This window comes from Piliocolobus tephrosceles, chromosome 13 (genome assembly GCF_002776525.5).
Source record: "Piliocolobus tephrosceles isolate RC106 chromosome 13, ASM277652v3, whole genome shotgun sequence".
Taxonomy (NCBI): domain Eukaryota; kingdom Metazoa; phylum Chordata; class Mammalia; order Primates; family Cercopithecidae; genus Piliocolobus; species Piliocolobus tephrosceles.
Genome location: NC_045446.1, coordinates 96,451,947 through 96,474,639, shown reverse-complemented (window position 1 = coordinate 96,474,639; position 22,693 = coordinate 96,451,947). Strand labels below are relative to the sequence as shown.

Genomic DNA, 22,693 nt, shown 5'->3' with positions numbered 1-22,693 from the left:
AAGTAATCATATATATGTAAGTATGTAATCGTATAGTGTGTAATTAATTAGCAAGTAATCATATATATGTGATCGCTTACTAAATTACTTACTGTTGGCTTCAACAACACAAACATTATTTTATAGTTCTGTAGGGCACAAGTCTGACACAGGTCTCACTTAGCTAAAATCAGTGTGAGCGTCATGAGACCTTCATTCTTTGCTGAACGTTCTAGGCGATAACATGCTTTCTTGCCTTTTCCAGGTTTGAGGCCACTCTCATCCCTCTGTTCAGAACCTCCTTCTTCCATTATCACAGCCAGTAATAGCTCATCTTTCTAATTCTGGTTCCATCATCACATATCTTTTCCTGACTCTTCCTCCCTCTTCTACTTTTAAGGACTCTTGTGATTATGTCAGACCCACTGGATAATCCATGGTAATTTCTCTATTTTAATGTCATCTGATTAGCAATCTTAATTCCATCTGCACCCTGAATTCATCATTGCCGTGTGTATTAGTCAGGGTTCTCTAGAGGGACAGAACTAATAGGATAGATGTATGTATAAAGGGGAGTTTATTAAGAAGTATTGACTCACAGGATCACAAGGTGAAGTCCCACAATAGGGCATCTGTAGGCTGAACAGCAAGGAGACAGTCTGAGTCCCAAAGCCAAAGAACTTGGAGTCCAATGTTCAAGGGCAGGAAGCATCCAGCATGAGAGAAAGATGTAGGCCAGAAGACTAAACTAGTCTAATCTCTCCATGTTCTTCTGCCTGTTTTTATTCTGGCTGTGCTGGAATAGATTAGCTTGTGTCCACCCAGCTTGAGGGTGGGTCTGCCTTTCCCAGTCCACTGACTAAATGTTAATCTCCTTTGGCAACACTCTCACAGACACATCCAAGAACAATACTTTGCATCCTTCAATTCAATCAAGTTGACACTCAATATTAACCATCACACCATGAGACCTAATATATTCACATTTTTCAGGGATTGGGATATGGACATCTTGGGTGGTGGGGATTATTCTTCCTACAACAAGGGAAAATTTAAATGCTAAAACCTGCCTAGAAATATAGCCCCAATCTTACTTCTACATACCTCTCTTTGAGGACTTTAAAAAAACAACAATGTATAAATTATGTAAGCAAAATCTGCGGAGGAAAAAGAACTTTCACAAATGAGACCTCTGGCTTGTAAGGGATTTTTACTGGGACTTAAGATATAGATTCCTGAAGACAGGAATCTAGTACAGGACTGAGTTATATTTCTATATTTAAGAAGCAGTAGAGCCCTTGCCTCAGAAGACTAAGAAGCTATCCTGAGAAATAAGTAATTTTTGTAAAGATGACTACAGTCCTCTCACTGCATAACCTGCCCTCAGACATAGATACCCACATAGCATCTCTTACAAAACTCAAGAACTTATATTTATCTTTAGACCTCTAGCACCAAGTTTAAAATTGCACAGACCACATTTTTGTGTAAGAGTTTAATATAGTGCATAATTCCTACCCTAGGTATTAAGAGAACTGCATCTAATATTGGTTAAGCTATTTGATGACCTAGATGAGCTCTCATGCATCTTTTAGCTCCACTATTTCATTATAGTGACAGCAAACATTTATTGGATTACTTATATCATTTAATCGTTACAGCAAGAGTGTGAGTTCTGAATCGTGATTATCTTTGTTTTTCAGATGGGAAAATCTGAAACTTAGGTTAAATAAGTCACTAAGAACACTGAGCTAAATAAGTGCGGGAGTCATAATTCAAACCCAAAGGTGCCCTACTCCAAAGCCTGAGATCTTATCCGTGACCAAGCTGTCCCATTGGGTTGATAACTACTTGAAATAACATGTAAAAAAAACAATAATTACTTTTTAAAAATTTTAGTTGACATATTATAGTACATGTTTATAGGATACAGAGTAACATTTTGATAAGTGTTTACAATGCATAATGATCAAGTCAGGATAATTAGCATATCTATCACCTCAAATATTTATCATTTCTTTGTGTGAGGAACATTCAAACTCTGCTCTTCTAGCTTTCTGAAAGTACACAATGAATTATCATTAACCCCATTCCCCCCAAGTTCTGCAGAACACCAGAATTTATTCCTCCTATCTAGCTGAAATTTTGTATCTGTTAACCTCTCTACATCGTCTCCTCCCCTCTCACCCTTCCCTAGCCTTTAATACCCACAATTCCACTCTCTATTTTTATGAGCACAAATTTTATTTTTTAAAAAAACCCATTAATTTCTGAATATTACTGGCCTCAATGAGAGGATTTCTTCTGCAAGAAAATGGTGAAGAGAGCAGTGGGGAGCAAAGTGGAATTAGAGCAAGGGACATTCATTTTCTCTTTGTAGATATAATGCCCTCAGGTTGGACTTTTGCTATTCTGGAGTTTTTATACTCAGGATAATAAAAAGGAAGGATATTCTTTCTAAAATGGTTATTTGGAGTGTCTGTATTTCTAACTAGATCAGTATCCCTAGATCTGAAATGAACATGAGTAGATGGGACAAACTTGTGGCAAGTGGAAGCTTCCGAGTGACAAAGAACACTGTTGCCTCTGAGGCTAAAAAACATTTTGTGTAAGCATTTATCGAACGCATATAATAATTTACTGGGAATATAGGCTTGCTTTTAGGAATTTACTTTATAAACAATTTGGAGGAATGCATCTTTCTGGTAAATTCAGAGAAAGATGAATGGAATAATTGAAGAATGATGACATTCCTTGGTTATAGTTTTATTTCATCAAACTGTACCTTGGATTTAGTTTAATAATCGGTAATACTAGTCAAAAACACTAGCTAGAAACTCTGCTTCTGTTCCTTTGTCAATATAATTATTATACAAGGGTGACATACTATGTTATAAATATTTACTCTTCTTCCTATGGATGCTTAATGTGGGGAAAGATCCAAAGAAACTTCAAGAAATTCTTATCTAGTAGTTTTCCTGTAGCCTGGCAATTTAGACATATTTTTCTTTATGATTTAGTTTATTATTTGGCATAGGTTTGGCTTGTATGATTTAGGCATAAGATTAAATCTAGAAGTAAAGTTTTGCTGTTTTTCTTTAGGTCCCATTCCTAACTAGTATGAATGGAAAGCTTGGTGGTTCTCTCTTCTCATGTCAATGCTAAAAAGTTAATTACCTAGTTCTAGGATTCAGAATTTAAAGGCATTAATCTCGTATTCATATTGATAATTCCTATTTATATGGGAGACATCTGTTAATTTCACACACAAAAAAAAGTCCTTTAAGTGTAAATACTGTTTCATTGGTCATAAATAACATTTACAAATAATGCCAAGCTTAAGTAAATTTTACGCATTATCTAAAATACTATAAAGTGAAAATTAGTTACTAAGATAATTAAGCATGATTTAAAGCAAAAGAAAAAGTCACTCCTTTCCCTTTCTCCATTAAAAATGGCACCATTTCTAGTGGCCTGGAGGTCAATATTTATTTTGTAATTAACACAGGTTTAATAATCCTTTCTGAAGTTTCTTTTACATATCCACAGTTTAGCTAAAAAGGCCAAGTTCTTTAGAAAAGTAAGCGTTAAAAATGTTTGGCTGTGGAAACAATTCAAGTAATATCTGACTTAAAATCCAAGGTGGAACATAGATAAAAGTATTACTGTTGAGGTTTTGGGGGGTTTTGCTCTTACATTTAAGCCTTATGATTATTGTGTTTATGCAGCATTTTCTATGCATACTCACATGTGCTTGTTTCTGGAGAGAGTTTTTTTTTTTTTTAATATTCTCATCAGATTTCAAAGTGGACCATGATTCAGAAAATATTAAGAACCACTACTGACCGATTAAATAAATGACCAAATGAAAGAATGTGAATTTCATATTCCTGTTCTGCCACTAATTAGTTTATGACCCTGGATAAGCCACATAAATGATCTCATCTTTCATTTACTTATAAATTATAAACTAGGTTAGGTCTAGATAATTCTAAAAATATTTTATACTAAATCCTGGAACAGAAAAAGTAGCATTAATAGGAAATCAGTGAAATCTGAATAAAGTCCACAATTTGCTTAGTAGTTATATACCATTGTTAATTTCTTAGTTTTGACAAATGTACCCAGGTTAAGTGGAATGTTAACATTAGATGACATTGAGTAAAGACTGTAAGAGAACTCACTTCTTGCAGAACTATACTATATATCTTTGCAATTCTTCTATAAATCTAACATTATTCCAAAAAATGCTTATTTTAAAAAATTATTATAGTTCTGACATCCAGACCAGGCACAGTGGCTCATGCCTGCAATCCTAGCATTTTGGGAGGCCAAGAGGAGAGGATCACTTGAGTTCAGGAGTTTGAGACCAGTCTGGGCAACACAGTGAGACCCTGTCTCTACTAAAATTAAAAAAAAAAAAAAAAAAAAAAAAAAATTACCCAGATATGGTGCATGTGCCTAAAGTCCCAGTTGCTCAAGATGCTGAGGCAGGGGGGATCATGTAAGCCTAGGAGATGGAGGCTGCTATGAGCCATGATCACACCACTGCACTACTCCAGTTTCAACAAGAGTGAGACCCTGTCTCTAAAAAATAAAAATAAAAATAAAATAAAAAAAGATCTAACATTCAGTGAAAGCTGAAAGCTGAGAATTTATTTTTCAACTTACATAACAGAGGATCTTATATACTATTAGAGACCCACTGAATGTTTTTGAGCCTGGAAACAACATGATCAAAGAAAAGCTTCCACAGGGAGTGGAGTAGGGAATACCTAGAGGTGAAATGACCATAAGATAAGAGGTAACAGCATTGTTCCAGGCCAAAGGTACAGTCATGAACTAAGGCCATGATCGTGGGAATAGAGGTATAGAAGACATGAAAAAACTTTAAAGAAATAATTGACAGGGCTGACTGGGCAAAAACACATAGCCATTCTATATATTGTAAGGTTAATACTGTGCCTTGAAATTGGAAAGCCATATTTATTCACTTTCAGAATTAATGCCTTATGAATATATTTTTAACTTTAAAGTTCTTACTTTTAGGTTTAGCATGTAATCAAGCCTCTATATCGTTTTAAATTTCTCCATTTTTCCAATTGTGTGTACATTGTTCTTTGAAGGAAATGGCAAATTTTTATATTATATTGTTTGTTTGTATATGGTACTATGTTATATTAAGGAAATATGTCTGTTTCAAATCCCCTCAAAACAAGGCAGTCTGCCTTCCAAAAAACTGATCATGAATTATATTATTTAAATACATTTTAATATTTATTAAAATACAGTATGTCTGGAGTATTCATTTTTAAACTTGAGAATTGAAACCAGTCTTAATTGGGCCTTAATCTTTTAGCAGTCAGTTCTTCCCACTGTTGTTTTGTGTGTACCACTGTGCATCAGGAAAAATCTGATTGCTCTAAATGCTATGTTAAGAATCCTTTCTGTGGCTCTTATTAAAGTGCAAAGATTCTCATGCATTAGTCACCTATTACTAAATCAAAATTGCTTTCTAATCAGTTTTTGTGATATTGGCCAACACGACAGTGTTTCCTCTGGAGATCTTACTTGAAAGTTTTTCAGATTTGCAACTCTAAAACTAACATGTTTGATCATGCTGCTTTGTATGATCCTCTATAAACTGAATACTATATAAATTCTCAAGCTTCACTAAATGTTAGAGCTGTAACTAATCTTTGAAATAAATTAGAGTAAAATCTTTCTTTTTCCACAAGGAAATTAAGAAACCAGAGAATTTAAGTGACTTAACTAATGCCATCAACTAATTTGTCTCTGTCTAACCTGTATGGGGGAAAGAAAAACTCTCAAACGTAAGAGATCAGATTTACTGAGCCTACCTATACCTCTTCTCTCTCATCATTTCTCTCTACAAAAATAAGCATTTCTGAGAAGCGTAATTTTAGTGGAATATGCAAGGAATATTTTCTGTAAAACATTGTTCATATAAGAAGTCGGCTGAACTCTTTTTTTTTTTTTTTTTTTTTTGAGATGGAGTCTCGCTCTGTCGCCCGGGCTGGAGTGCAGTGGCCGGATCTCAGCTCACTGCAAGCTCCACCTCCCGGGTTTACGCCATTCTCCTGCCTCAGCCTCCCAAGTAGCTGGGACTACAGGCACCCGCCACCTCGCCTGGCTAATTTTTTGTATTTTTTAGTAGAGACGGGGTTCCACCGGTTTAGCCAGGATGGTCTCGATCTCCTGACCTCGTGATCCGCCTGTCTTGGCCTCCCAAAGTGCTGGGATTACAGGCTTGAGCCACCCGGCCCGGCCAGGCAGAATTCTTAAAGGAAAAAAGTATGCCCTTTTTTTTAGCCTCCAAATATTTTCCTAGGTTGATTTGCCTTCTTGGGGGCTGAGGTTATTACAATTCTGCATGATCTCCTTAGAATACATTTAGGCTAACTCTATTTCTAATTGGTTGACTAATACAGAAAAGAGGACATAGAATTCTTAAGTCTAGGAATCTAATTTGGTACTAATTTTGAAGTAATGAAATCAACTAATATTTATTTTTTTAAATAATTGTGCGTATTTTCTTCTTTCCACTTCTTTATCTTTTATACAGAAAGACCAGCACAATGATGAACTTGTTTTTAAGAAAGACTTTTGGTCAGAGAAGTGAAAAATGTGAGGAGATTATTTAACTTACAAGAACTGGTTACAGTTATCTTTTCTAACCTCTCACTTATCATCTCTTTTTAAAGTTCTGTCTATAGACATATTAAACTTTTGCATGAATGTTTTAAATTTTAAATTCCTTGACATTTACTAGAAATGGAGTTTTTAGGCTGTTAAAGGTCAAAATTGACAGGGTCCAGAGAAGTCAATGTGGTAGAATGATCTTTAGCATCCTAAAATTTAAAAATGTAAAGGGCATTAGTTTTGCCACTCAAATAGGAACATCCCAGAAGATGTACACTCTCTAACAGGTACCAGATATGCAGAGTATGAAACCTATAGTTAAGCACACTTTGCCATCAGTACTTACTCCAGAGTGGATTGCAGAAAAAACGTGCAGGGGTGTCACTGAAATGCCTCTGAGACTCTCTGCCTTATCATTTCCAGGGGACATACAGGAAGACTATCCCTTTTGGAGAACTTGTTAGCCTGAATTTTGGATCCCACAAATTGCCTCAAATTATAAAATGACTTCAACATCTGCAAGTAAAAATGTTTGCAACCTTAAAATGCATAAACATTTGGTGGGATCCTTTTTCTGTTTTATTTCATCGTGAGCTAGATTCTTACTTTCCTTATTTGGAAAGGTGTATTTCCAGAGAATGAATCATTGCATTTCAAGGGATTTCAGGCTGTCTAGCTGACTCAATAACTAGTTTCATTGGACCTATCTTCAGACTGCATCAGATCTTGGAGCAGGGAAGCACAAAGCAGAAATACAGGACAGAGTTCCTTCTTTTCTTCCATTCAAGTAGAAAGAAGATAAATAGGAAAACATAATGTGTCTCGATGTTTTTTATTTTCATTTTCAGAACTGTCATCCTTCTACACCCAAAAAAATCCGAATGCATTCCTTAGCAAAAAAAGATATTCAGGTGAATAATTTGTAACAAGAGAAATTTCTAATTAAGCAAATCGAGCCCCTGAGTTTATCATTATCCTTTTCTGAAGTTAATAATTAATCTTTTTTGAAACAACAACAAAATGACTTCCAGATGTCACTCAGGTATACACTTTCCACCTTCCTCTCTTCCATTATGTTGGAACAAAATGACATATACACATACAAACACACAAAGACTGGAAGAGGATTTAGAAATGGAAGAGGAAGGTGGAAAGTGTATGCCTGAGTGATATTTGGCTTAATGTCTAAAAGAAAGCTGAAGTCTCAGCTCCTACAGAAGAAGGAGTGGGTAAGAAGCAAGTATATTCACTCTGAATCTAAATATCAGCCTGTTTACATGCACACATGCATATGCGCGCATACACACACAGAATCTAATTAGAAGGATAGTCTAAAAGATCCAAAATATGACCAAAATAGACTCCAGAAAAAGTACAAGTGTAGAAAACACTCTAGGGTATTTTAAGTAGGAAGATATACAGAGAACAATATGCTTACAGAATCATGAGAAGAGATAAAAATCAGGTTCTAAGCTGGATATCTTGAAATAATACCCATAAAATATAGAACTGGCCAGGTACACAAGCTCCTACCCCTGTGCTCACCGTGGGAACTGGAATCGTCTAGGTCAGGAGCCATGGCCACAGCCATACTAGCCTTTGTACATCAGGAAACTAAAAAATAGATGCCTAAATACGCATTCCCGTGATCATGAAGTTAGATGTTACACTAACATGTCACCAGTACTGGGCCATTTTCTTGACACTTCGGAAGCTAGAAACTGGAGCCTACTTCTGCAAAACTCCAACATCAGTAGTCACTGTTAATGGTCAGTTGCCAAGGGAAATGGAATCTACTTCACTTCTGCCATTCAAAACTTTGTCAGGTCAATCTTATTTTAGGAAACTAATAATTACTCAGAACCGTAGTAGCTAGGGAAATTGGGAAATGTAGTTTCAAGCTAGGTAGCCATGTACTTTTGTAGAACTTTATTACTAATAAATAAAGGGAGGACAAATTTGGGGGCACAGCTAACTCTAGAAGAATATAAGAGGTTTGTTCTCCTGAGACATTGAACCAGAAGAATTCTAAATTTAGGAAGATAACTACGGGAGGATTAAATAAAAGTCTACATTCATAACAGTGTGATTCTCAGGTTATTTCCTAAATTCAACTTCCAGAATGCTGGAAACCGGGTGTAATACCATAGGAATGACTGGAATATAGTTACTTGGACAAACTGGACCAAAGGAAAAACAGTAAATATATTGATATTTGGGAACCCTAATGAAATGGTCAGGAGAAACCTACAATTCAACAATATTTTGCTACACACAAACCTTCTAACCATGTCATAATGACTTACACTTAAATAGAAAGATATTTACAGACATTAGTAATTTGTTGAATGCCTTGACATGAAAAAGAGAGACCAAAACAAAAAAGCAAACAACAAAATCTAGTCAATGAATATCTAGAGGAAAAAGAGACAGTAGAGAGAATTAAAGAAAACTATAAAAAGATGAATATTCTCATAAATTTAAAATAGTAAGAACACAAGAAAACATAAACAATCATACCACAAGAGTGGAAATTAAAATGAGATATCTGAAATTTTAAAATTATTTACGTGTTGGAAAATAATGTTGGATGCAATCTTCCAGAAAACAGAATGTTTTAAAATGAGGGAATAATTTGAGAAAAAGGAAAACAAATTAGAGGATTAATTTACCAGGTCCAATGTCTGACTAAGCCAAAATGCATAAAAAGAAAACATATAAAACAAGGCATACGAAATTATTAAGTAACTTTTTAAAAATTCCTAGAACTGAAACACATAGTTTGCTTCATCAAAAGCTTCAAAAGGATTCACTAATTGTCACTGTGCCATATAAAGAAGATGCACTTAGTCATATTATTATTAATTTTCACAATACCAGAGATAGAAAGATGATGAGGATGATGATGATGATGACAATGACGACGACGACAATAAGAAAGACTAGAAGAAAATTAACATGCAGAGGTTTAAAAAACAGAATGATATCTTACTTTTTAACAGCCAAATACTGAGGAGAAAATGAATTCTAAACAAGAATTTAATGCCTAATTAAACCAATCAAGTTGAGAGAAGAATGAACTAAAGGTATTTCCGACATCTAAAGTCTTTAAAAGGTCACTGTCCTGGTATCTTTTCTACCCTTTACAAGATGCGTCAGATTCTACTGCCTCTTCCCTTGCCCTTCAAGTATCCCTTGGTGAGCAGTAGCTGGATAGTGAGTAGACAAGTTTGTGATTACCCTCTGGTAGACAGCATTCTGAGAATGTCGCTTTGTTATAGCTCTGCACATTACACAGATCTTTCCAGCTGTTGAAACAAACAAAAGATTTTCCAATTTCACACAATTATTTCAAATGTGTAGGTATCAGAGAGCTATATATACTAGTCTGCCACTATTAAAGACTGGAACTGGATCTATTCATTTCAGCAAGGTTTATTCTGTCCATGGGGTTCTCCATGGGGCAATTTAGCAAATAAAAATAATCACTTTATGGAAAGACATTTTCAGCAAAACTCAAAATTTTCTCTTGTTTCCCTCTCAGTCTTCTCCTGTCCCATACATATTATGATGAGAGGTAAGAAAGTATTGGTTCAAGCCTAGGTCACAGAAGGCACTTAATGATTACCTGTTGACCAGTTGACTGCTGAACTCACAGACCCTTTTTAATTCTTGTGTTAAAATTTGAACTAGATTTAGATCATTTGTACTTCAGCATGAATAAGTGTCAGACCCTTTCCCAAGGTAGGATGTAGGACAGAACACAGAGCATGGTGAAAACTGGGGGAAATGAGCATGCAAACAAGAGGTGAGAGAGTCAAAGACCAGCTTCGTTTCTGCAGCTGTGATGGAGAAGCTCCATGGACCTCCATGGAATCAAGTTTCCTGTATATGCTTGGGAGCCATCCATTGATGCAAAGCAGCAGTGGATTTTTATTTTGAAAAACAATTTATAGAAAAAACTGTTGAGCAGAGAAAGGGTGACAGGCAGGTAAACTAGGATTTGTGTGATTTCCAAATGCTTATTAAACATGTTGCCAAAACTCCCAGAGTGTATAACAACCAGCTGGGGATTACAGTGGGGATTAATTTAGATTTATATAGAATCTAAGCTTCCATATCAGCCCTGAGGTGCCAAAGAAATGGATTGTTAGGTAGAGCTTTAGGGCTAACCCAGGGACTTGGACTTAATAAAGCATTTCAGAGGGGATCCGAGGCTTTGGGATGATCAGGTTCTAAATAATTCCTAATCCTTGTATACATTTGATTGCTTACTCAGCACCATGACTCATATCATCACCAGGCACGCTGTGTGAAATGATTCCCCTGACCTCCGCAAACTCTCCAACAAGTCATAAAGATTGTCCTATTGGAATTCAACTGAACATTGCACTTCAATGTTCTTATCTACAAAGTCTGCTGTAATAAATACTGGATATCATAGGAACTTGAATCAATTTATCCTTATGTGTTCTCATTTTTATTATTGAAATTTAAAACTGTATTTAGTTTATGGATACCAAAATGTTCACTGGGAAAAGAAAATACAATTTCATAAAAGCTGTTGTCTCTGTAATTTCTAGCACAGTATATGAGATCTATTTAAAATGTCAAGAGATCAATTCATTGTGAAAAGTTTCCTCCCAGACAACGTGCAGTGAATTATTTAAAAGTTCTGACATCTGAAGCAGCTGGTACCATCTTCTTTCAGTCATTTACAAGTACTTTCATGGACGTCACCCCATTTTTGTTTGGGGTTGAAAATCTCAATTATAGCAAAACAAAGATCTTGGTGAGACAAACAAACTGTAAAAGATACATTTGAGGACTTAAAAGACAGGGAGAAGGGAATGTAGCTCATTTGGAGTCCTAACTGTTGATTATGGGCTTTAAGAAAACTTTGTGGAAAGACTGAATTATGGCTATATTTGGTTCTTAACTTTTGTGCTTAAGTCCATAGTTATCACCTCTCCCTTTCTCCTGTAAAATTTCTTCCTTTAGATTGTATCAGATGTTGTATCATTTTACTGTGAATTTGTTTCAATGAGCATTTCTTGTCATTTTAGTTATATTAACTTATTCTGCGAATCCCCACTTACTCGCCTCCATTCAGAGGGCTATTTATAATGTCATAACCACTAAAAAGTTTGTTGATTGATTGACATCAATGATTTGACACCCACATATTACACAATGATGACTGTTCTATTTGAGCTTAGCAAAATTGTTGTGGAATTCACTGCTAAATTACACTACTGTATAGGGCTTTTTACAATTTATTTCTGAAGTGACTGATTATATATCAATAGTAAAGAGAATTGACATTTGTGAATATGAAAAGAAAGTAAACACTACTGATGACTTCCATTCTTATTGTCATTAATGATATCTCAGTTTTGTGATGGAGAGCTATCTTACCTAGTCTGGTTATTTATTGTTGGGCTAAACTTGACTGTGTTTACAGGTCTAGGTTCCAGTTCCATTGTCACACTACTGTCTTGTTGTTTCCTTGAGCAAATCAGTATAACTTACTCTGAACTCACTTTCACCCTCTGTAAATTTTGTGGAGATTAGCATTTTTCAACTTTTAAGTTCAGGGGTACAGTACAGGTTTGTTACATACCTGTGCATGTATGGGGGTTTGTTGTACAGATTATCACCCAGGTATTAAGACTACTACCCATTAGTTATTTTCCTGAATCTCTCCCTCCTCCCATCGTTCACCCTCCACCCTCCAAAAGGCCCCAGTGTGTGTTGTTCTTGTGTGTGCGTCCATGTAGTCTCATCATTTAGCTCCCACTTATAAATGAGAACATACAGTATTTGGTTTTCTGTTCCTGCATTAGTTTGCTAATGATAATGGTCTCCAGCTCCATCCATGTTGCTGGAAATGACATCTCATTCTTTTTTAATGGCTGCATAGTATTCCATAGTGTGTATTTACCACATTTTCTTTATCCTGTCTGCCACTGAGGGACATTTAGGTTGATTCCATGTCTTTGCTATTGTGAATAATGCTGCAATGAACATACACATGAATGTGTCTTTATAAAGGAATGATTTCTATTCCTCTGGGTATATTCCCAGTAATGGGATTGCTGGATCAAATGGTATTTCTGCCTTTAGGTCTTTGAGGAATCTCCACACTGTCTTCCACAGTGGCTGAATTTACAGTCCCACCAGCTGTGTACACATGTTCCTTTTTTCTCCAAAACCTCACCAGCATGTTATTTTTTTTTTACTTTTTTTTTTGAGACTGAGTCTCGCTCTGTCACCCAGGCTGTAGAGCAGTGGCATGATGTTGGCTCACTGCAAGCTCCACCTCCCAGTTCAAGTGATTCTCCTGCCTCAGCCTCCTAAGTAGCTGGGATTTACAGGGGCACTCCAACATGCCTGGCTTATTTGTATTTTTAGTAGACCTGGGGTTTCACCATGTTGGCCAGGCTGGTCTCGAACTCCTGACCTCGTGAGCCACCCACCTCATGAGCCTCCACAAATGCTGGGATTACAGGCGTGAGCCACCATGCCCGGCCCTTGACTTCTTAATAATAGCCGTTCTGACTGGTGTTAAATGGTATCTCATTGTGGTTTTGATTTGCATTTATCTAATGATCAGTGTCTTTCATATGCTTGTTGGCTTCATGTATGTCTTCTTTCCAGAAATGCCTGTTTATGTCCTCTGCTCACTTTTTAATGGGGTTGTGTTTTTTTCTTGTAAATTTATGTTTCTCATAGATGCTGCATATTAGACCTTTGTTGGATGCATAGTTTGTACTTTTAGCTTTTACAAACAACTATGTTATGTGAATAAAATGGGATAAGGTTTTTGAAAGAATTTTGAAATGTTAGAAGGAACCTCGTTTTTTATATACCAAATGAATATAATCATTTTGTGTTTTTTTTAAACTGCCATTATATCCTTTAACAATCAAAATACTGTAGCTCTGGTTTTTCAAATTAAATATAGACTGCTCATATTATACCTTATTAGTACTACCAACTGTTGTTTTAGGTGATATTTTCTATCCATTAATAGCATTTGAGAAGGAATATTTTCTTCTCCTTAGAGATTCTCATAATTGACTGTGCAATGTTCTTGTATGTTCACACATCCTTTATTCTGCTTGTGCTCATTGGTTCTTTTGCCCCAACCTGCCTCCTACACAGCATAACTTGGAGCTGCTGCTAACATGAATCTGTGTTAGGAGGATGGGTTGTTTTTAAGAAAAAGATAATGGGTTTGGATCCAAGGTGCTTTCCAAATAAAGTCTAAACTCTTAGTTTAGGGCTCTAAAACTTTTTCCTAATCTACTGTCCCAGTCTTAACCCTCATTCTGACCTCACTGGGTAATGTCATCATATGGTTAGAAACTTTACATTATTCTTGTGTCTAACCCTTTGGTTACATCATTTTCCTTATCCACTTGGTGAAACTGTACATGCCTTTAAATAAGATCTAGTCCATGAAGGCTCTATGGTCCTCCCACAGCAAATACTTTTTTTCTTCTAGACTTCTGCAATTTTTGTGTCTACTTTTCTGATGGTATCTAGCCTATTCTGTTCTATACTTTTATATTACTCTGTGTTTTGTTCATTTATTGAGGGTTTTTAAAAACTCTTTTATTCTGTTTCTGTATCTGTTGACAAAACTGTGAGCTTTTTAGATGTGTTCTACTCCTTATATTCACAGAAGTGTCTGGGAGGTTCTTCTTGGGCAATAAGAAATAGTCTATAAAGAGCTGTTGAGTTAAATTGAATTGTTGGTCCACACTTTCAGATACAAGTATCAAACTGAACATTACATGAAACTGGACAAGTTTAAAGAATAAATTTATTCTAGTGTTAGTGTTTTGAAGAAGAGTCTTTATGTGTGACTGGAAGAGAAGAATCAAGCTGTTTAACCAATAATGCTATCAAGTTTGGATAGCATGCTTGGCTAGAAATCAGCAAACAGGTATCAGAGACATTGGGAGTCATGAAATGTTGTTCTACAAAGTTAAATACTTGATTAATGTTTTTTACATACAGGACACACATTTAAAGCACATGGTTTACCAAACATAAAAGGAGTGCTCTAGAATTTGGGCAAGTTTTAAAAACAGAGAACGTAAATCCTGCATGCTTCAAATAAAACCTGTATTATGCAGTTTCCTTGGACCTTTGTGTAGGGAAAACAATAACATTTGAACAAATATTTTCAAGGAATGCTGTTTAGAAAGAAATCAATCTTGAACAAATATTTTCAGGTAGTACCATACTTAGCTTTGAGTTTTTTTTTTTTTTTTTTTTTTTGAATTACATGAAGGGATCTTATCTGGGTTATAACATTTCCTAGCATTTGGAATCTGATGAAGGCCACATCTATACAAAGAAATAGAGGTGTCACCATGAGCAGTCAGAGATAGGCTTCCTCAGCCTTTAAAATTTCTGTCCACGTATTTACATTTCCCTGGCCTACTTGATTCATGTGCTTTGTATTTTTTTCTTAGATTATTAAAACGGGAAGAAAGTTTCACATTCATTCCACGGTCTCGTGAAGAGCTTCCAGACAACTTTCCAAAGGAAATTCCTGGGATCTGCTATTTCCTGGAGGTAAGGACTGGTCCAAAGCCACCAAAGCCTTCTCTTTCTTCGTCGAGAATAAAAAAGGTTTCCTACAACATCGGCACCATGTTCCTCCGGGAGACAAGCCTCTGAGACCTGCTACAGAACAAAGACTCCTCCAAAAAGCACAAGCCCAGAACATGGGTCACCACAGCGGGGGTGGAAAGAGATTGTGTCTCTTTCATTGCTTTGTTGAGAACAAGCAGCAAAATTTCTGTATTATGTTAGGCAATAATCCTACTAAAAGGTAGAGGTGACCGCTGTCAATAAAAAGCCGGAGGATGAGGGAAATAAGATGTGCCCATTCATATGAGTGTTTTTGGTCATATATATTTACGTATATTTTAATTACAAGTGTGGGTCCCCTTTCAGAACTAACCAATAAATGGATTCCACGTTTTCTTGTTTATCACACATACAAGTATCTCTCCCTATATATTTGTACCACTTTTGAGAGCCAGTTTTGATTATATATTCCTACATTTAGTGAGTTGGTGGGTGAGGAATATTTTCTAAGTTTCTTTTTCTGAACAGACATTTCATACATGTATCATGGCAGTGTGGTAAACTTCCCAACTGGAAGAATTGTAACTCGGCAAAATATTTTAGGGGTATTACCTATTTTTATACATATCTCTTCTAGATAACTACATTTCACACAACATTATTAGATTTTCAGAATCTGCTTCTGTATTGTTAGTATATTATATAATACTAACCTATTAATCTAACATAGTTTCCCTTATTTAGAGAAATCAGTGCTTGGACTGAGAATACATATAACCAAGGATTTCAGATACCAAGAAAGCATTATATGTCTGCTTAGTAAATATATCTTTTAGATTTAATTAATGTAGCATGGAATCCAGAGGAAATGGAATTTCCAAACACCAGATATATCTGTAACCAAGATTAAGGAAAGGTCTTTTTGCCACCTTCTAACAAATATCAGTTAAAATGAGATGCTTTGCTACACTGGACCCTTTTCAACTTAGCACTTATATAGGTAGCTTTTGCAACACTAAACTGTATTCTAATAAACAGCACTCAACTAAATGACATGTTAGTTACCCCCTTCCTTTTCCCCAGTTGATGCCTCCTAAGAGCCGGATGCTATTCTTGAGAGCAAATTCCTGGATACTGGCATTAGTGACAAAGAAGTGTCAGGACATTTTGCCAAGAATGTTGTTTCTTCTTGCACAACACGAAGCCAGGAAACCTCTGTATTTTATGGCTTTGAGGCTTTAAAAAAATGTTCTGCAGTTTGATTGATATGGCTTTTAAATTCAGTGAAACACTTTCATGAATACTGAAGTAGCTATAATCTTCAGAACTAGTAATCATTATAGTTACAGATAGGATTCCATCGCATGTCCTGCTCAAATGAAGACCTGTTCTCATTAATCAATACTGCATGAAAATATTACTGGCTCACACTAAAATTAGGAGCATCATGTGTCCAGAGTTTTCCTGTTTGGGATCAAATATAAAAATCTAAGTTTCTATTCAGGTTAATAAACTGGAAGCATTTGTTTCCTTGAAACCTTGGAGAGGTCATTTTCCTGCTCATTGATAACTTATGTCTAACTGAATGCAATATTCTTTTCTGTTCAGGGATTTTGGCTGCATTATGGTTTGGTTATGACATAACTCAGTTAAGGAATATATTTACTAATTTCCAATGTAGTTTATGAGGCTTATTTAATGTTTTAAAATTTTCTATTTGTGTGGCTAGAAGGCATTTGTAGATATGCAAATATTTGTTATAATCATGATCTTTTATAATTTGAATTATTTTCTTGCCCTGGGGGTTTATAAGGGCACGAGTGCAACACTCTTTCTGTGGAGAAGACAGGAAGTAGACCTTGAACTCCAAACCTTTGCCTGACCCCCTCTTCTGTGGACCTGTGTCTCTGGACAATGAGGAGGTTTATAGTCAGTATGAGCAGAGCAGGCTGGGAGCACCTCAATCCTCATGCTTATATTAGAAAATGCCTTAGCAATGTTGATGGGCTCCTTGTAGCACTGGAGCATGGGGAGAGAACAAGCTCGCTGTTGTTGTTTATTATGTCTTCAGTAATTTAGAACTTATTATGGTATATTAAATCAGTAAACATGTTGGTGATGAACAATGAGTTTTGTAACCATAAGGCTGAAAGGGACTTCCAGGAATATCCAATCTATTTCTCTCACTTTTTGTAAAGATTTGTCTAAGCAATTACAAACACATACTTATTCTCTCTATACTTAAGAATATCTATGGGAAGCATATTTGAAAAGCATCATTGGAAATCCACCTCATTACTAGTGATAGGCCTGGAGAGAAGGATTGTATTTATATATCTCAATTTGTCAGAAATTCTGTATTAGTTTATATGATTTTACTTAGAGAAGAAGTATCCATTTACATTGCCATAAATGTCATGATGAAGAACGTGCCAGAGATTTCTTATCTGTCACTGACAGGATATCAACTACATTTTTCACATGTTATAATCTAAGTATATATTCAAAGCTATAGTCTGAGATAATGGTCCAATCTGTTATCATTTTGCTAATCTATTATAGTTGATTATTGTAGTTACAATGTTTCTATATGTTTGTGAAGTACTATATAAAATGTCTGTTCATTCAAACTTCAATCACAGAAGTTAGAAGATGGAGAAAGAATTATATTTTTATTTGTCCTACACAATGCCATCTACATCTCTTCTCTTAGGAACTGTGATTGTAACAATGTGGTGGCATTTGTTATTTCATATGACTTATCTATATTCTCACTTACTTACAAACTATTACCAACAGCATGCATTTTAGTATGGCAGATAAAAGAAATTTATGTGATATTTCCTTAGAAAGCAAATGATATTAAATTGGGGAAATGGTTTTAACCCACTCTACAAGGGATACTTTAAAATATAATTTGGGACCTATAGCTCTTGCATTTTAATATTCTTTTAAGCTGCTATTTGGAAGAAGGCAACTTATAACTGGCCATTAGCACCAAAGCATCAATCACATTGGTATCAGGATTATGTTGATGGAGAGAATGTCATCATTTGCAAATAAATCAGTTATCTAACAAAATCAGAATCCCCCAATGTACTCAGAATGTACTACCCTGTATCTTCCTTGTGGACCTTAATAATTAGGTATCATTGACCATAATAAAAAATAATAATATGCCTCAGAAACATAGTAGTTGGATCTCTTGTCTATATAATACAGAGAAGGGGAAGAAGACATAGCTTCCAGGTAATATAGGACCCAACTGCCTACAGTCTGCCTTTATTCATCTCTTACTCTATATTTTAAGTAATCTTGGATTTTCCTTTTAATACCTGATTATGTGGAATCAAGTGAGCTTTGATCTGGGACTCTGAGACAGACATTGATGCCTGAGATTTGAGGGTGGGTCCGTAGGTTCAGCACTTCAAATGTTATTTCTCACAGTCTTGCACTCCTTCCTCTTGTCCAGTGACAATGGTGTCAGGACACAGTAGTTCAGTGTGAATGTGCATGTCTCTCCAGGAAAAGCAAAGCAAAAGAGAATAACAACTTAAACAAAATCTCATTCACAAAGGGAGCAAGACTTTTAACTTTGCAAATGCCTCCAAAGACTTCTAGCAATATAAAGCGAAATTAAATTGATAGATAAAAAAAGACAAAGCCATGGAGAATTCTGAAAACCCCACCAGGCATTGTGTTTTGTACAGAATCTTATTGCTGCTGAACAAAACTGTGTGTGTATCTGAAGTCATAAGGCATCAAGTAGGAGCTCAAAATTATGACCATCATTAAATGTATTTGTTGAAGACTTCTTGGGTTCCAGACTTTGAGGGCAAGTGTTGTGGATGGTTAAGGCAAAAAGTAAAACTTTTACACACAGGTTTCTGTCTTGTCATTTTGAGAATGACTCAGCCCATTCTAGACCCTTTCTTAGTACATTCTGTCACTAGAAACCATCTCACCCCCTCAAGCCTGGCCACAGCAAACAGCATTCTCTCTTCACTTCTGAACCCAGAATGGCGACAGAAAGGGTTGCTGGTGCCTCATTCAGGCAGATAGGAAGGACCACACACAGTCAGGCCTGAGTAACAATGTACTTCTGAAGTGTAGTAATGAACTGGATGTGCCGGGGCATTAATTATGTCTGCAGCTTCTCCCTCTGCTCTTTCTTCAAAACCCAGTCTGACTCCAAGCACTTCATGCAACTTCACTGAATGTTCCTTTGAAATTAATTATAAATGACTCTGAATAGGCTTTGGGTAGTACCAGATGCCTTTCAGTCGACAATATATAGAAACTCAAGTCCAAGAACCAAGCCCTGTATCATAGCTTAGTTGTTTCTACTGTAGACCTTCAACTACAAAAATTATGTCATTTCAGAGGCTTCTATAAGCACAAGCTTAATAGATCTAGCCCAAAAATCATGATGCATAAGAGACTGAATTATTAAGGTTAAACATATTTCTAAACGATTTATGGGCAGCTCTTGATATGAATATTCCTAAACCACAACCAGCTGGTTTAACATACATATAAATTGTGTTCACATGATTTAACAAAATGTATTGTTAAACGGGTAAGTTGACCCCAGCTATGGACTCAATTTCAAGATCCTCTTGGTGGTGAATGAAGAGCAGACACTGATATTATGTACAGATTAACATATTCTTGTCAGGCTATATTGAGATAGTGTGCAAAATTCCTTCCTCACACTTGATCCAAACAATTGAAACCTACATATTACTGTTCTTCCATCCTTTGTTTTCTTCCTTCCTTTATTCCTTCTTTCCTTTAATTAAAAAAAGTCATTGATACATTTATAACACAGGAAGTATCACAGGCAATCTCATATTCTAAAATTGTTTTATAAAGTGATTAATATTTTTAGTTTGTGTATATGTATATGTGTGTTTATTGAATGTAGATGTTCCATGATTGAAAGAAATAAGTTTCTTTAGAAGGACTTGGGAATGCAGAGAAGTAAAGTTTGTGTCTTTATTTCTAATATGTTATAACCAGATCATGGTTTCAGTTAAGCACTTCATTGCCATCCAATCCTTATTAAGAAATGACCAGCCGGGCACGGTGGCTCACGCCTGTAATCCCAGCACTTTGGGAGGCTGAGGCGGGTGGATCACGAGGTGAGGAGATCGAAACCATCCTGGCTAACATGGTGAAACCCCGTCTCTACTAAAAAATACAAAAAATTAGCCAGGCGTGGTGGCAGGCGCCTGTAGTCCCAGCTACTCAGGAAGCTAAGGCAGGAGAATGGCATGAACTCAGGAGGCAGAGGTTACAGTGAGCTGAGATCGCGCCACTGCACTCCAGCCTGGGTGACAGAGAGAGACTCCGTCTCAAAAAAAAAAAAAAAAAGGAATGACCTAGTTCAGTAGTTCAACTGATCTGCTTGGAAGTATCTGGCTGGCTTCATAAGAATTCCGTAGGGAGTTTTAGGAATATAGAAGAGTAGTCTTTACCTTCAGAGATTTGAATTCAGTAGGTCTCCGGGAGGGCCTAGGAATCTGTGTTTAGAAAATCACTCTAAGTAATGCTAATATACAGCCAGACTTGGGAATCATTGAAAAGTATTCAAATAATCTCAATTACTAGGAGTAAATACAAGCTGACTGGGATAGTAATGTTATTTCTCATTTGTAGTTACTTTGAAAAGTTAAATACTCTAGGCCTCATACCATTATTTCTTTCACAAATTTTAGTTTTAGCTTTGATTTCCAAATTGTGGTCTTCTTTCTGAGCATAAATCTTCAAACTTAGAGACAGATGTCAACACTGATAAGCATGAGGGATGAATATTGCTCACTATAGGGCTATTAGGCATACTAGATACAGTACTATTTTCTTAGTTACTGCCAGAGCTGTGCAGTATATTGCAACATTTGCTAATCCTCACCACCGAGGTAAAAACTATGACCTTTGAGACACAGAAGCAAATATCAAAGTGACAGCCTTACTTCTGAATGCTTTGATTTTTATGTTATGAAAAGACACCAACTTAATACTTAGTCTCACTATGTACTTTTCATATTGAATTGTATATTATCTGAAAAGGGATTTCCAAGCAATACCTTGTAACAACCTTTCAAGCAATAATTTAAGCCATGGTGATGATGCCATATGAAGCTTGCACTTCTTTGCATTTCATAGAGCCTTTGTGAAAACAGAAACATGTTTTATACAAGCAATAATACAGCTGGTGTGGACTTTTTAAAGATATTCATTATTCTGTAGCAAAAGGAGCAGCAAGTAATGACTCAGATTAAAAATATCTGAGCAAATGCTATGCTTAATCTATCTCAGAAGTTATTCATTTGCAAACATGCTGTAAAGTGATTAATATACATCAGATTATTTCTGGTGCATAATTTTAAAAATGGCTGTCAAAATATGATTTCTATTCCTGTCAAAGAGATTTGTGTATTATTTATAATGTTGCCCAATTTTTGGATCTTTGTAGTATATAATAGTAAAGAAGAAGTTAAGGATGGATAAATGAGTGGAAGTAGAGCATAGGTTGGAAGGTTGGAAGAGGTGATTGAGAAAGTAGGCTTCGCAGAAATATAGATTGGTCTTGGAGTGGATTAATTCAAATGTTGGTTTGATATGGTCTTGGAAGATGAAAGAATAAAGATAAAAGAGCTCATTATTACTGTTTTCAATGATAGCTACACAAGTGTTTGCTAAGTATGATAGTACTTTGACTTCAGAATATGATTGACTGAAAGTCATCTGTAGTACAATAAATAAATGTCTGAAAATGATTATTCAATAATATTGAAAAAACACTAAAGCTTTCAGATTTAGAAATGAAAAATCTCATGTTTTTAGTCTTCTTAAAATACAATTGTAATAGAGTGTGGCATACTCGATGATAATCAGTTCTTTAGTAGTTACATTTACTTCTCCATCATTTAGAATAATATATAAGGATCACAGCTAAAATCAACTGGTAAATTTATGTTTACACTAAGCAGTTCTAAACATCAGATTATTATTTAGCATATAAGCTTAGGATTCATTCCTAAGCATCTAAATAAGATGACAGCTCCTATAATTGCCTAGCGAGGTAAACAATCCTCTAAACATGAATATGAACACATTTGAATGGTGGGTGTGTTTGGTAGTATTTTGTCTTTACCTATTACTCATAGCAAAACTTAATTTAGCATCTGTCTGCCCACAGTTTGGAAAATTTCCCTATCAAAAGCAAGCAGGATTGTTGATTCACTGAGGCTTTGACAATTATCCTCTTGTATATCACTGGATCCTTAAATCCTTAGTAAGAATGGTTTTGGGTTAAATAAATAATGGAAAATATTTAATTTGAATCTATTAAATTACACTGAATTTATCCTTCCAGTTAATTCATCTAGTTGCTGATCAGATTATTCTTTATATCAGACTTAAGTACTGTTGCTTA

General features: G+C 35.6%; 1 protein-coding gene across 1 annotated transcript in view; it reads left to right on the top strand.

Moving 5' to 3' along the window:
- GUCY1A2 (guanylate cyclase 1 soluble subunit alpha 2) overlaps nt 1-15,705 on the top strand; it is a 317,332-nt gene extending 301,627 nt beyond the window's left edge. Inside the window, exon 8 of the mRNA XM_023208016.2 lies at nt 15,132-15,705. Coding sequence (XP_023063784.1) covers nt 15,132-15,339 — 208 coding nt within the window. The 3' untranslated portion in view covers nt 15,340-15,705. The remainder of the gene's footprint in view (nt 1-15,131) is intronic.
- The last annotated feature ends 6,988 nt before the right edge of the window (nt 15,706-22,693 follow it).